Genomic DNA, 16,074 nt, shown 5'->3' on the forward strand with positions numbered 1-16,074 from the left:
TTCTCTAGAAAACACGTGAGTTATATTTGGACTGTAGAAAGGATATCACTACTGATAAAGAGAGTGTACTGATAAGGTTAGGAGATACATATGCAAAGATTAACGCAAAATCTGATACCTTGAAACATTTTGTTCAATGAATTATGCTTTTGATATTGTGCATTCTTGGAAATTTGTTGAAATAAATTTGTTAAGCTTAGAAATTAATTGTGTTACATGCTTACAATAACACAATTAAATGCAAACATTTAAACTGCTAGCTTTAAATTGTTATTTTTGAAATTTATTGAATGAAAATTTATTTCAAAACATCTTAGCTGACAGTTTTTCCCGAGTTTCTTCAAACAACTGAGTTTCTCCAAACTCAGTAGTATACACCTCTTGTGTAGTATTTTATTATTTTTTTAAATGATTTTTCAAACTCTGGAGCATTATTTTCATATTTCAGATGAAAAAAGTTTTTCCTCTCCTCAAAATCCTTCAGCTGATGAATACTTATACATTAATTTAAAAAACAATAATAATATGAATAATGAGGATAAGTTAACGAAAGCAAGCAATATTTATTATTAAGAGGGAATTTTTTTTACCTTACATTGTATTTTTGTGATTTCAGGAAAAGGGATTACTTCCACTAACAATATCTGCTCCATCGTTTGACGTTTCAGTTTCTTTCCACTATTATTGTGATTGGAATCAAGTTACATAAGAAAGAGTATTTGGCACATTGGCAAAATGTTTACCCACATTTTCTATCATCAGTGTCTTAGTATCCTATAAATTATCTTTCCTTTTCTACAAAGTAAAATCTTAGCTTTGCTTTCAATACTAAATTTTTCTAATGCAAAGAAATTGAATAGACTTAATTTGAAACAAGCTCAAACCTATAAATTTCTTAAAAGAGCATCTTATAGCATTTAGGGCTTCTAAAAAAAATTGGAAAGAAGTAGAAAATAAATTTGCTGTTTCAATAATGTTTTGAAACAGAAATTGTTTAGTGATGAATAAATCTACTAAATAAAGATGAAAATATCAGACAAATATTAGATCACCTGCTAAGCAAATTGCATTGTTACTAAATTTGTTTCTTTGCTTAAATATCTTCATTCTGAATAAATTTAAAAATCAGCTACCTTCATGTCTGGATCTCTCATTGATCGATTTGTGAATGGTGTCTGCACACTCAATGCAGCAGAAAGAGACAAAACAGGATCAACAACTGAAAATACACATCCATGGATTAGCATTTTCCCAATGGTCACATCCACTGGCAGCTTAGAGAGCATTTGGCCCATAGGAGTGAGAGTTTCATCATCAGTCAGAGCACCCTATTCAAAATAAATATTTCTATCATTATAAAAGTAAGTCTCATCCAACGATAAATTTTGAGACATCATACCATCATGAACACAGTTTTAGTTATCATGGGATCGCTTGAAAAAAAATTATAAGATTATGCTACTACAACACTTTTTTAGCATGTTCACATCTGATGGTGAACTTCTATTGGCTATTGGACAACATAAATTGTTGTCACAAACAGAAAAAGTTCAAAAAATTTTAGCTCTGCCACGTTTACGCCTACAGTAAATAGTACTTAAAACAGAAAAACTGGAATGTAGGTAAAATTTTTCGATTTTGTTTTCAGTTTCAGCAGTTTAACTGTCAAATCTGCATGGAAAGAATTAGTGTTTTTAACGCACAATCAGAATTTTTTTGAATTTCATAACAACATCAGAGATGACTAAACTAAAGAGATGAAATATGCTGTCATGTCATTTGAAAACTGAAATCTAATTAATTAAATCTTGCTTATCTTAATTTTAAGCTACTATTTCTTTTATGTTCAACTATGCTTAAAGTCACATTGCAGTTTATGCAAGATTGAATTGAAAGGGATAAAGGAGAAACATTTGCAGGCTTCTCTTTCTCAAGAGACCTTGTTTATGTATATATTACTAGCATTCCCACAGTGGTATCTGGTCAGTTTAGGAGAAGAAAAAAATCATCAAAATGCCTTCTTTGCATTAAAGTTGCAGCTGATCTTTCTCTCAGTAATTACTGCAGCGCTTATCAGCAAGATAAATATCACTTTTAAAATCAAAATTATTGAGCAGATTGCTTTTCTCACCAGTAACCATAACGGCTATAACTGTTTCAGAATCAGTCATTTCTAAATAAAACTCATTGAAACAAATTCAGTCGTTTCAGAAGATTTTTTTTTTTTTGTTTAAACAGATAGTGCATGGATTCAACTGTTTCAGAATCAATCATTTTTTTTATAAAACTCATTCAAAATATCAATAGCTAACAATTATTTTGCATCATAATTTTATTTGCATAATTATGCATAATACCCCTGTTGTGTAATAGATTTTCCTCGCACAACAGATACAGCAATAGGTTTGCCTTAAAAATTAGAAGAAAAAATGCTGTTATTACACTAGTAAACATGGTATTATTTCAATTTAAATCAACAAAACTTACCAAAACCAATGTAACAAAATTTATAAAACCAATATAACAAATTAACAATATAAAGAAAAATGCAATAAATGACAAATGGTCAAGCATCATTTTCTCTCCCTCCCTCTCTAAGCAAAGCCTTCAAGTTTCCAATGAAACATTAAAAGTTAATAGAACCTATTGTGTGTTTAGCGTTAAGGGAAGTTCCGCTGCTTAAGTTTAGCCTAGCTCTGAATTGAATAATAACGCAGACGATTTTTATCTGCAGATGAGTTTTATTTTGGCATGCATTTTTCTTTCTGTTTTTGTTTTTAAGTCGCAATAAATGGTGGAACAAGGATGATGTGTGGTCAGTTGTCTTATTTTATTCATTATATCGCATAAATTTCATCACATCGCATAAATATGAACAACCCCGCATCTACCAGCACCTTTCCGCATAAAAATACAGTACGCTATTGCAGCTATCGTACAAATTGGTCCGTCGAACCAGAGAACATTGATTATTTGCATCGCATTACAGAACTACAAAACAGTTGTTCTCAGTAGAAAATGGCGAAAATAACTGCCTTAAACCGCCAAAAGGGCGCACTAAAAACGCAAGTAACTAAATTAGGACTATTCTTCGAGGACAAAGAATGGACATTTTCAAAAATTGAACTGGATATTGAACTTAAAGCCTTGAAAAGAATTCAAGAAAGTGCTTCAGAATTGCGTTCTCAGTATTATCAGCTAATTGAAAAAGATGAAGATTTGCCTCCAATTGAAAAGGATCTCGATGAATTAGAATCGAAAACTGAAGAATTAGAGGTAAGAATTTATACATTCCTTTCAACGCATGAAGAAAATAATTCTACCAATGAAAGTAAAAACAATGCATTAGTTAGATTACCGGAACTTTCGATTTCAAAGTTCGCAGGTAAAATTGAAGAATGGAACAATTTTAAAATGCAATTCAATAGTATAATTAATAGTAACAACCAATTATCAGATGTACACAAACTTCAATATTTACAATCTTGCTTAGTTGGTGAAGCAAAACATTTAATGTCAGCAGAAGACACTTACGACTCATTATTTAAAGCTTTAGAAGAAAGATATGAAAACGAAAGAATAATTGTAGAAACACACGTAAATTCTATTCTTAAGTATTCTAAAATTCAGCAACAATCTACTAAAGAACTTAGACATCTAATTGACACTATTAATAAAAATATTCGTGCCCTTAAAGTCCTCAAATATGAGAGAAATAATTTAAGTGATATTTTATTGATAAATATCATCTTAGAAAAACTAGACATAGAATCTCGCAAGCAATTTGAGCTAAACGCAAGCTCCAAAGAAGTTCCGAAATTGGAAGAGCTTCTATCATTTTTAGAAAAAAGGTGTCAAGTTTTGGACAATGTACTGAAGAATGTTTATCATAAAACCTCAAAAAATGTGTCAGAACAAAAATTTAACTCAAAATCATTAATGATAAATAGTGATAAAAATTTGTGCATTTTATGTTCATCTCCCGATCATGCAATATTTAAATGTAAACAGTTTTTACAGCTTAATGTTCAAGAAAGATGGAACACAGTAAAGAGACATAATTTATGTACTAACTGTCTAAGCTATCAGCATCAACTTAATTCATGTAAATCCAAACATTTCTGTTTTACTTGTGGGAAAAGGCATAACAGCTTATTGCACAAAGTCAGAGAGACTACGAAACCCACACCCCCTCTCCAGTCTTTGGATACAATTGAAAAATTGCAGTTCCCAGACAATGCCCCTGACAATGGTTCTCCCACTGTCCAAGACGTTAGGATTTTCGCTGGCTACACTCCCTCAGCAGAGCGAGATGTGATTTTGTCAACTGCACTTGTTTCAGTTTTAGATGCTTCTGGAAATCCAGTTATTGGACGTGCTCTCCTAGATTGTGGTTCCCAAAGCAGCTTCACTACAGCTGCATTCGCTGATTTATTGAATTTAAGGAAAGAAAGGTTTCACGCATCCGTTTAGGGCATCAATGGTAGTTCAGTGAAACTATTTTCAAAAATAAAAGCAGTAATTTCGAATGAAAATCGCACTTTTAATAGAAAATTAGATTTATTAATTCTTTCAAGAATTACTGATGTCATCCCATCCTATGTCATAAGTACAAAAAATATGACATTGCCTCCAGGTGTAATTAATCCTAGCAGACCCGGGTTTTGGCACTCCACATAAAATTGATTTATTAATTGGCGCAGAGTGTTTTGGGAAATCATAAAAACTGGACAATTTCGAACCCCTTCACCGGATTTAAGATTTCAAGAGACAGTTTTTGACTATATAGCTACTGGAACAAGCACAAGTGCATCCGAATTTAAATTTTGTGGTTTTGTTAAAGGTTTGGACTCTCTTGAACAAAGTATTCAGAAATTTTCGAACATTGAAAACGTGGAAGACGATAAACGCATCATTAGCGAAGAAGCGAAATTTTGCGCAGAATATTTTATGTCAACGTATAATCGAGATAATGAGGGTAGATTCATTGTTTCTATGCCTCTTAAAGAAGAACCTTCCTGCTTAGGAGATTCCAGAGCAAATGCAGAACGAAGACTTGAAAGCCTTTGGAAGCAATTGTAAAACAAACCAACAATGATGCAATTATATCAAAACTTCATGCAAGAATACGAAGATCTAAATCACATGGAAGTTATCTCAGATGAAGATATCTAAGAAAAATCTTATTATCTGCCGCATCACGGAGTATATAAACCAGAAAATCAGACAACTCCATTACGTGCTTGTCTTCAACGCATCGGCCGCAACAACTTCTGGAAAATCCCTCAACGATATTTTATTGAAAGGTGACGTCCGAGAAGATATTTTTGACATAATGGTCAGATTTCGCAAACATAAATACGCATTCATAGCCGATATTAAGAAGATGTACAGGCAAATTGGAATTCATCCATCTCAGCAAAATCTCCAAAGAACTTTGGAAAAAGACGGCAGAACACCCTGTTCTCACATTTAAGTTAAAGACTGTAACATACGGAACATCAAGTGCCCCTTATTTAGCTATTAGAACACTTCAACAACTTGCATATGATGAAGCATCAAAATTTCCTCTTGCGTCTGCTGTAACTCTAAGTGATTTCTATATGGATGATGTGGTATCAGGAGCCTCAAACATTAAGGAATTTGAAGAGGTCCAAAAACAACTTTTGGAAATGTTTAAAACCAGTGGCATGTTTTTTCATAAATGGAGCTCAAATGTCAGCAATTCCATTTTTAATTCGGCTGGAGAAAATCATAGTTTTGATGAGAAATCGGAAAATGAGAAAAAAGCTTTAGGGATAAATTGGAACCCAACAGAAGACAAATTTTCCTTCAAGGTTTCCTTGAAACCCAGGATAAGTTACACCAAACGAGACGTTCTATCTGACATTGCAAAATTGTATGATCCTCTTGGCTTAATTGGCCCCATAATATGCAAGGCAAAAATCTTTATGCAAAGACTGTGGCTACTTAGACTAAAATGGGAAGACAAGTTACCAGATTCAATCGCAACCGAATGGCGTAATTTTGTGATATCCTTAATGGAGATAGAAAATATTAAAGTGCAGCATTACCTAGAAAATGAAGACAGTGACACATTAAAATTACACGGTTTCGCAGATGCTTCAGAAGCTGCGTATGGAGCAACTATTTATCTTCAGAGCATTTCTGAATCTCATGAAGTGTCCTCGCATATAATATGTAGCAAATCTCGGGTAGCTCCACTGAAGAAAATGTCAATTGCCCGCTTAGAACTCTCCGCTTGTCATCTACTCGCAGAATTAACACAAAAAACCTTAAAATCTTTGAAAATGAATATCAAGGAAGTCATCTTGTGGTCAGATTCCACCATTGCACTTGCGTGGATCAAAACTCCTTCGCATCAATTAAAGACCTACGTTGGCAACAGAGTTTCTACCATTCGACAACTTACTGAAGCCTACCAATGGAAACATGTAGCATCCGAACAGAACCCTTCAGACTTGATCTCACGTGGAGCAAGCAGCTCTCAACTCTCATCTTTGTGGTTTAAGGGTCCAGAATTTCTACAAGACATGTCAGAAGAGAAAATGACAGAAACCTCTACAAATTATCTAGACTCTAACACCTATGAAATTGAACTCAAAAAGAATATTTGTTTGACATTAACGAAAGACACTTCGTTTATTGAGACAGTCCTAAATATTTCTAACAGTTTTTCTAAAATTATTCGCACATTATGTTTTATTTTCAGATTTGCTACGGGCCGAAACAGCTCTAAGGGTCAGATAAGTATCCAAGAGTTGGAGCAATCCACTAAATTCTTGATTAAATCTGTTCAAGAAGTGGAATTCGCAGAAGAAATAGGACTGCTGAAGAAAAACGAATCAGTAGCTCGAAAAAGTAAACTTAAATTTTTAAATCCATTTCTAGATAAGGACTCAATTCTAAAAAGTACTGCACGAAAGATAGTTCATGGATGCATTACGTGTTTCAAAAATAAACCTGTTACTGCACAACAAATTATGGGTAATCTTCCATCTGAAAGGACCAACCCTAATTTTACATTTAATGTTGCAGGAGTTGACTTTTGTGGTCCGTTTGAAATTAAATACAAGAACCAAAGAAAGGGAATCTATTCCAAAATTTACTTAGCTTTATTTATTTGTTTGGCTACAAAAGCTATTCACATTGAATTAGTCACAGAGCTGACTTCAGAAGCTTTCATAGCTGCTCTAAAGCGTTTTTTTTGCTCGCAGAGGGAAAAGTTCAACCATTATGTCAGATAATGCCACTAATTTTAAAGGTGCAGATTCGGAGTTAAAACGATTGTTATCACTTGTTACTAAGCAAAATAGCAGTTTTTCTAATTATTTAACTTCTGAATCAGTAATTTGGAAATTCATTCCTCCCAATTCCCCAAATTTTGGAGGTTTGTCGGAAGCTGGTGTTAAGTCGGTTAAATACCATTTGAAAAGAAATTTAAACAATGTTAGACTTACAATAGAAGAATTTTTGACTATCGTTATTCAAATAGAAGGCACATTAAATTCGCGTCCTTTAACTCCCTTGCCATCAGATTCTAATGAATACGAAGTTCTCACTCCAGGCCATTTCTTAATCGGTCGTCCAATTAACGCAATTCCAGAGCCACAATTAATTGATACTAATGAAAATCACTTGTCAAGATGGCAAAAACTTACAAGGTACTCGCAATTGATATGGAAAAGTTGGCAAAGAGATTATCTAAATCATCTCCAAAACCGTACTAAGTGGTGTTTCAAACAAGGTAATATTCCTATTGGTACTATGGTTCTTCTTAAAGATGATAACTTACCCACAGGTAAATGGACCTTGGGCAGAATTATACAGACTACACCTGGTTCAGATGGGAATATTAGGGTGGTCAAAGTAAAAACCTCATCAAATATTTATACAAGAGGAATATCTAAGATATGTGTCCTGCCAGGACAAAAATTGTGTTAATAATTTCTTTTGTGAAAAAACTCATCTCACATTATGTGACAATTATTGAAAATTCTTTCAATGCCGGGCGGAATGTTGTGTGTTCCGTGTTGTGCGTTAAGGGAAGTTCCGCTGCTTAAGTTTAGCCTAGCTCTGAATTGAATAATAACGCAGACGATTTTTATCTGCAGACGAGTTTTATTTTGGCATGCATTTTTCTTTCTGTTTTTGTTTTTAAGTCGCAATAAATGGAGGAACAAGGATGATGTGTGGTCAGTTGTCTTATTTTATTCATTATATCGCATAAATTTCATCACATCGCATAAATATGAACAACCCCACATCTACCAGCACCTTTCTGCATAAAAATACAGTCCACTATCGCAGCTATCGTACAGAGCCAATAATTTAGTACAGTTGATATGGCAGGTTCAAGTTCCAAACTAGCTATGGGCATAATTTTCAAGTTGTATCTTATCTTGTGTAGGGCCGTTTGAAGAGGGGGGCAAGTGGGACGATCGCCCCGGGCACCAAGATATGAAGGAGTGTCATAAACTAAGCTTTCTGTGCATTTCCATTTTTTTCAGTTTTTTTAACAATTTTTAAAATTTAACACAAAAGATTTCAGATTACAGGTATCCCTTGTATAATAAGGTTAATTCGTACTGTGTTAATATCGAAACCGTGTTATGCGATACTTTTACATTTACTTACTTAAATTTTTATTTCAATTTTTTTTTTTATTACATAGCTTAAATTAGGGCAACATTTAGTATGCTGTATTGAAATCTCGAACCTACGTACATCATAATTGTGCAATAAAAAACTTTGAAATAATGTAAATCAATGCAATGTCTACCGTGTTATATCAAAGTCAGAGTAAAATTTGATGATAACTGAAATTTTGTTTCCATAAAACCTACAAAACACTCTATTAACTTTTACGAAAATAAATACAGTGAAACCTGTGTAAGTTGACCACTCGCGGTGCAGTACTTTGGCAGTCAACTTAGACAGGTGGTCAACTTATAAAGGGCCGTAATACTTTTTTATTTTATTTTTTGTCATTTCTTGCACTATGTATTCATTTTTTTGAGGAATTCACCCTTAATCTTTCTGTTCAACTCATTTTCATTGTTTAATATTATTGAAAGTGAAACAATAATTAAAAATACTATTCAAATAATTTATTAGTTTTTCCTTGTTTTTAACTATATTAGACACTCTTTAGTTTTAGAAATTCCTTATATGCCAGCTAATATTCTCTGGCTTTTTCCATTTTCAGTTAATTTTAATATTTCATACTTTTTATTAATCTCAAGTTCAGCTAATTTTCTTTTTGAAGCCTTTTTATGTAAAACTTATAGCACAAAGAGCAACAAGCTTGACTCTCCCAGTTCATAAAGGCAAAATCAAAATGTCCTATCTCTTAATCCCTTGCACCAGAAACATGTAACTTTACTCATTAGCAAGCCCAGATCTGCATACCCGCAGTGCGAGAGGCCCACGTCCTTAAAGGAGCTAACGGCCCTAGAAATTGAAGAAAAAAATAGGGGAAAAAAAACTAGTACTAAGACTTTTTCACTTTACTAAGAGACACTGCTGGCCTGTAGGTATGGGCAATACATATTTTGTTGCAGGGGAATCAAAATGTATAGATCCGGGCCTTCTCTTTTCAGCACAGTTCCTGTGTTGTCACAACAATTGCAACTGAAAGAAAAGACTTTGAACTTTACTACTGACACCTATTTTTATTGAACAGAGTACAAAAAGCTATCTCAAATAGAACAACAAATGAAAAACAAGTTTGGAGAATAATGAGCAGCGTTAAGATTTATGCTTCTGTTTAGTTAGTAAAATGCTGTTCCGTCATCAAAGCATTAAAAACATTCTTAGAAAGCTATGAATAATAATAATAATAATAATAAATAAATAATAAAATAAAATAATTTGCTGAAGAAAGTTAAAAAAAAATAAATAAACCAAGTGGTCAACTTACAAAGGGTTTTTTACAATACTCCTAACCAAATTTGGCAAACATTAGTGGTCAAGATAGACAGGTGGTCAAGATAGAGAGGTGGTCAAGTTACAGAGGTTTTCCTTCATTATATGAGATAGGACTAATTCCGTTCCTGACAAAAGCGGTCAACATAGACAGGTGGTCAACTTATAAGGGTGGTCAACTTTACAGGTTTCACTGTACGTATAAAAATAAAAAAACAAAAGAAGACAAGAAGGAAAAAAATATTTACTAACTTCATTTACAAAGATCAAAATCGCATAGGTACTATCAAAAAGGAAATCAGAGAACTTCTGCATCAACAAAGTTTGCCTGAGCAACAAAACCAAAAAATAAACTTAACATAATTATTCTATTGCTACATTATTTTTGTTTCATTTGACATATTTCAATTTTTTTAGATCGTGATGCACCAAAACCGTTTAACATTAAATTTATCTTTTATGCCATGTAAAATTGAATCAGTGTTATGATAATCGCAAATTTTGTTCTGTGTAATATCAAAACTGTGTTAATAACACGGTTACCGTTACACGTACAGTGTTATATGAGGGTCACTTGTATATGCATAATTATGTATTAATTAATATAAAAATGTTCCATACTTTTCCATTGTACGGCCACTATTCTGGGGGGGGGGGGCAGAAAATATTCGCCCCGGGCGCTGTCTTCTCTTGGGACTGCCCTGGTCTTGTGCTGTCGAAAAAAAAGAACATTTTTTCCCCCCTTTCTCAATGGTGCAGTACAGCCCATTAACTATATCTCGTCTCTGACTCTTTTTAAAAGTAATACATTTGACCATATTTTTTAATTATTGCATTTTTTAATGAATTTTTGTGACTTTACTAAGTGGTTGTCAAAAGTAACTGAAGGGCTTGCTGCAAAAAGGAGGTAGCTCCGATTTCCACGTTTCTGAAAGGTCTGCATTAGAGATCAAAACACCATTCCACTTTTTTATATTTTAATAACTCCTCCAGTATGCATCTCAATACAGTTATACGTGAGAAGTCTTTTTTTTTTTTAATTTAGAATGTGATCTGCTGTTTTAAAATGTAATACAGATTTTGAAAATTGAAATTTAAAAATACCCCCTTTTTGCAGCAAGCCATTCAATTAGCAAATGTATAAAAACTACTGAAAGGAGAAACCTGGCTTTTTAGATTTTGAAGAGATTCCTCAATACTGGATAATTCTGGTGGTTCAAGAAATGGAAATTTTCTAGCATCTGGTAGACCCATTGATAGCAACTGCAAAAGTAATGAATCCAAAGGAACTCTTTGTATTTCAGGTTTCGTATAAGCAGCTAAGCCGTCATAATCTTTTTGAGCATATAGTCGAAAACAAACACCAGGGCCAGTTCTTCCTATAAAAAAATCATATCCATATCAAACAATTTTATTTTAGTTGAATTTCTGCACACAATTTTAAACTTTTACAATTAATATTTTAATGCAATTCTGAGTGAAAAATACAGAAATGAACATTGTAAAAAACATACATGCAAAATATTTAACGAGATACAAATGACTGATAATGCATAGGCAGCTTTTCAAGGGACATCTGCCCTTTCACACCCAAAAGTAAAGGGTCCTTTGCATCCTCTCTTTCTAAAGTTCAAAATCAACAACAGATAGAAAAAAGGTTTTTTATTAGTCATCTTTAATGGAAATTAAGAAAAAAAATCTTGCTGAAATCAAACTTGATGATATGTTTCCATACTTGACAAAACTAATCCAAAGTCTGCCAGTGGCATTTGTTTCAACTATTTTATGCGGAAAAAAAAATTCAAACTTAAAATTTTTTAAATCACACCTTAGAAATAGTTTGTATCAAGAGAGGCTTGCTGTTCTGAAGACTGAAAATGTTACAGATATTAACTTAAGGTATCAGAACAATTAAAAAAAATATATACATATCACAAGCTATATTTCTTCTCATTTTTAATATGGATGTACAGTAAAAACCCTCTAATGCAGATACTAACGGGACACATTTTTTTATCCACAAAAGAGAGGGAAGAAACCCCTCTGGACAGGGGTTTAATAATGTTATTTGCATGGAATCGGGGAATTAAAAATTGTTCGCATAAGAGGGGTGTCCGCATTTGAGGGGTGTGTGTTAGGAGGGGTTTTACTATATATTGTCAAAACATTAACACCAGACAAATTTACTACTGACAATCTGTTTCTCCATGTTTTAGAATACATTGTTTTGTGAGAACATCATTGATTGCTTAACGAGTTTAAAAGAAAAAAACTCATTCAATCTGTAACAGGGGAGGTCAAAAGTAGGACATAAAAGGGGACGTGAGGCCTCAGAGACCGCTCTATTTTCAATTTTTTTAAAAATTGTGTAATTAAGATACTCTTCTGTAATTTTTTTTAGATAATCTTTAAACTTTTGTTAGGGCAGATTTTTTTCTTTTTGAATTTGAATTGAAATGTACCTTTTCCGAAGGAATTTAACTAGAGCATTAAGATTTTTTGAGAGAAATCATGTGCTGTAATGAATAATTGTAATAAAAATGAATCTATTATCTATTAATGATTTTAATTTAAATGTTTAATATATATAGAACATTTTAAGACCAGAAAATTGATTTTATCACCTTGCCGGAAAATTTTGACAGCACCTTAACTATTAGTATATAGCATCGTATTTTCAGGAATAAATTTGCCCTCATTGTCCCTAGAAGAACATTGAAGTACTTTTGTAAACATTTCACTCAACTCTCAACTTCATTTAGAATATTTTGCATCTCTTCCGCATAACGGGGATGAGACAAATGAACCTCTCTCCGCAGTCCTAACGTTAAGAGCTATGTCAACTACTGTCAAAAACTAAGACTGAACCTGAGATGCAGTCTCATAGACTGCTTCTAAAGAATGCAATTTAATTTAAACTAGATGCACTTGCCAAAAGCTACTGATAAGCAAGGGAGGTGTTCAAGGTAAAAAAAACAAGAAGCTATTGGGAAAAAACATTCAATCGGACTAAAAATAAAATAGTGGTGGTGGGTTTGAACTTTTGAGCAGTCTGTGAGACCACACCTCCCTGTTAAGGGTTAATAAAAGCATTGTATTTCACAAATGTAATAATTCTATAAGAACTGAAATGTAACTTCAAATTGGAAAGAAGTTTACAATAATTTTTGAGATCACACACTGAATATTTTGGAGAAGTCCATTCAATCAATAATGACATTAAAATCCAATAATATAGCCAAACTTCAAAAAAAAATGAAATCATCTTCAGACAAAGAGAAAATGTACCTTATTAAATTTTGAAAGTGTCTTATGTTTCTATTCTACATTGAAAATAGCAACAAACAAACCATGTTAAAAATCTAGCACACATATGCGTAGTGACCTTTTAAAACTCGCTACATACATTTTAACAAATATGCATTAGAAGAGTTTTACAAACACAAATACAAAAGTGACGACCAGCAACAGGCTCTGGGCCCAGCTAGGCTGGTCCTAGTCAATTTACAATCCCCAGTGGAAATCAATGGCCCTCTTAAAACTATCTACTCCCTTGCTCATTACCACCTCTTACGGTAAGCTGTTACTAGAGTTCGGCTTCCCAGTTTACTCCTGTGCTTCAGAGACCAATCTCAATAAACTTGAAAGAGTACAGCTTAGCGCAGCTAGAATTATTGCCGGACTTAGACATAGTTGTCGAAATGATATAGTGCTCTTTGAGAGCAACTTGCCTGCCCTTGCAAAAAGAAGACAGTGTGGCCTTACAAGGTATTTTAGCAAATTATATAGTTATAGAGAACAACACCGGACTTCAGCCTACCTTCTTGCATGGAATGATAATACTCGTTTGAAGAAACATAGCCCCTTCTCCTATGCAAGGTCATTGAACTTACCTCCCTCCGATGTGGAAACACATTTCCTGGGTTACGCAGGAGCTGGTTTGGAGCTTGAGGGAATTTATTTCCATGACGAGCTCCTGACTAGTGTGATCAAGAGTTCAGATCCACCGGACCTAGTTAAACAAATGGCCCTGGAAACTATACATAATATACCACATTTCTCCTTGAAAATCTATACAGATGGAAGCAGGGGAGAAGATGGCGTTTCGGGCAGTGGAGTATTCATTCCTACTCCCTCTGGGGCCTTGGAATTTAAAATCAGAAACCCGAATTTATGTTCAGTATTTAGATCAGAACTGATTGCTATCAGGAAGGGTCTGCAGTGTGCAGTTCAGCGGGAGGAGTGTTTCCAGGAAATCTGGATTTTGACTGACAGTCGTGCCTCAATTCAGCACCTCGCTAATTGGAGTAATGTGGGCGACAAGACCAGCCTGGACATTCTGAGTCTACTACATACTCTTTCATCAGGACATACAATTCACTTTCAATGGATCCCTTCCCACGTTGGAGTTGAGGGTAACGAAAGGGCTGACTTTTTGGCTAGATCTGCTGCTGCGGAGGGTGTGAGCCCTTGTGGAGATCTTACTTTCAGTGAGATCTCCACAATTTCAAAAATGGAGCTCAATCGCCAATTTAAAACACCTCCCAGACACGCCTGGTATTTTGCAAAATGTCCTGGTGAGTCCTTTAGACTCAAGGGTAGACTCCTCCAGACAACATATTCGAGATTCCTGAGTGGCCACACAAAAGCTCTTAGATTCTCTGGGAATATCAAGACTTTTCCGGAGTGTCACTGATGCTCTGCTGGAGAGGTTTCACCTGAGCACATTCTATCTTGTTTGGGTTTTACGAAGGATGAGGTCCCTTAGTGACCCGTTGCTGTTCTTGGATTTTTTGCAGATATTTGGATTCATGGGGGTTGTTTAGCATTGCTAAACATGCCCGAGATAAGTCAAAAAAAAAAAACGGTAAGCTGTTCCAAGGCTCCTCTACCCTGCTAAAATAATATTTTTTTCTAATATCCATGTTAGCCTGAGACTTAAATAACTTAAAACAATGACCCCTTGTCCTGTTTCCAGTGCTTAACTTTAGCCCCGTAACATCTTTTATTTTAATAAATTTAAACAACTGAATCATGTCCCCTCGGTTTCTTCTTTGCTCAAGACTGTACATTTTTAGCATTAATTTTTTTCTGAGTCTGAATATTATATAGACATTTTTGTATCATCAATCAGTTCACTATGTATATTTTCTGATACTTAGATCAAGTTTTTAACTGAATGGGTAGCATATTTTAAAAGAATGTGTTGAAAGCTTTGAAGTACATTGCTTAAGTTAAATTTAGTAAAATATGGATTAACAAGTTTTTTAAAACGTTACCAATCATACAAGAACACACAAATATCCTTGCAATTGAGATCTGAAATACATACCAGCACGACCTTTACGCTGTTCTGCACTAGCTCTGCTGATCCAAAATTCCTGTAAGCGTTGCATATGACATATGGGATGATAGCTCATTTCCTTCACTTTTCCAGAATCAACCACAAATCTAACACCATCTATTGTAACTGATGTTTCAGCAATGTTTGTAGATATGATACATTTTCTAACTCCTTCAGGTGGTATATCAAAAACCTATTATAATTTTAAAATGTAAATATGTTAAAAGGGCTGCATTAACTTTAATGTATAAAAATTAAAATATTTTTAAAAAACATTAATTGTGTGTGTGTGTGCAATTTCAAAACATTAAACAGTGCTGATTGCACTTTTCAAATTTAAGAAACTGTATAAGGTATATTTTATTATTGAATTAAAGTGACCTATGTATGTTTTTTCTAAAAATGTCTGCTAAAAAAGTTATTCTATGTAATGATGCCTGGTTATGTAATAATGGAATAAAGATTTGATAGCAAAATTTCCTGATAATTTTTCTGAAGTAATTGAAAAATATGTTTTATAACGCCCAGACTTAAATGGCTAAAAAGCTTTTTTTTTTTTTTGTATTTTTTGGTTTGTTTCTTTAAATAAATCCAATTCTTTGTATCTGAAAAAAGGAAGCCAGTACTCCTCCTTGCAATTATGTCAATTGCAGTTTCTAAATTCTGCCTTACTAAAATGTGTGTGATCATCACAAAATCTATTCCTACCAAAAACACCAATGCAAAGGATAAGGAGGGGGGAGGCACTTTATTTGCCTTCTATGAATTTTTAAAAATTATTT

At 33.6% G+C, this 16,074-nt stretch overlaps 1 protein-coding gene across 1 annotated transcript in view; it reads right to left on the bottom strand.

Annotated features, from left to right (window-relative positions):
* The window catches only part of LOC129233448 (probable ATP-dependent RNA helicase DHX34), a 53,406-nt gene that overhangs the window by 21,847 nt on the left and 15,485 nt on the right, over nucleotides 1–16,074 (bottom strand). The window contains exons 8-10 of the mRNA XM_054867474.1: nucleotides 15,281–15,485; nucleotides 11,113–11,327; nucleotides 1,134–1,328 (exon numbers count right to left, since the gene is read on the bottom strand). Of these exons, the coding sequence (XP_054723449.1) occupies nucleotides 1,134–1,328; nucleotides 11,113–11,327; nucleotides 15,281–15,485 (615 nt within the window). The remainder of the gene's footprint in view (nucleotides 1–1,133; nucleotides 1,329–11,112; nucleotides 11,328–15,280; nucleotides 15,486–16,074) is intronic.

Source organism: Uloborus diversus, unplaced genomic scaffold (assembly GCF_026930045.1).
Source record: "Uloborus diversus isolate 005 unplaced genomic scaffold, Udiv.v.3.1 scaffold_422, whole genome shotgun sequence".
Classification (NCBI taxonomy): Eukaryota; Metazoa; Arthropoda; class Arachnida; order Araneae; family Uloboridae; genus Uloborus; species Uloborus diversus.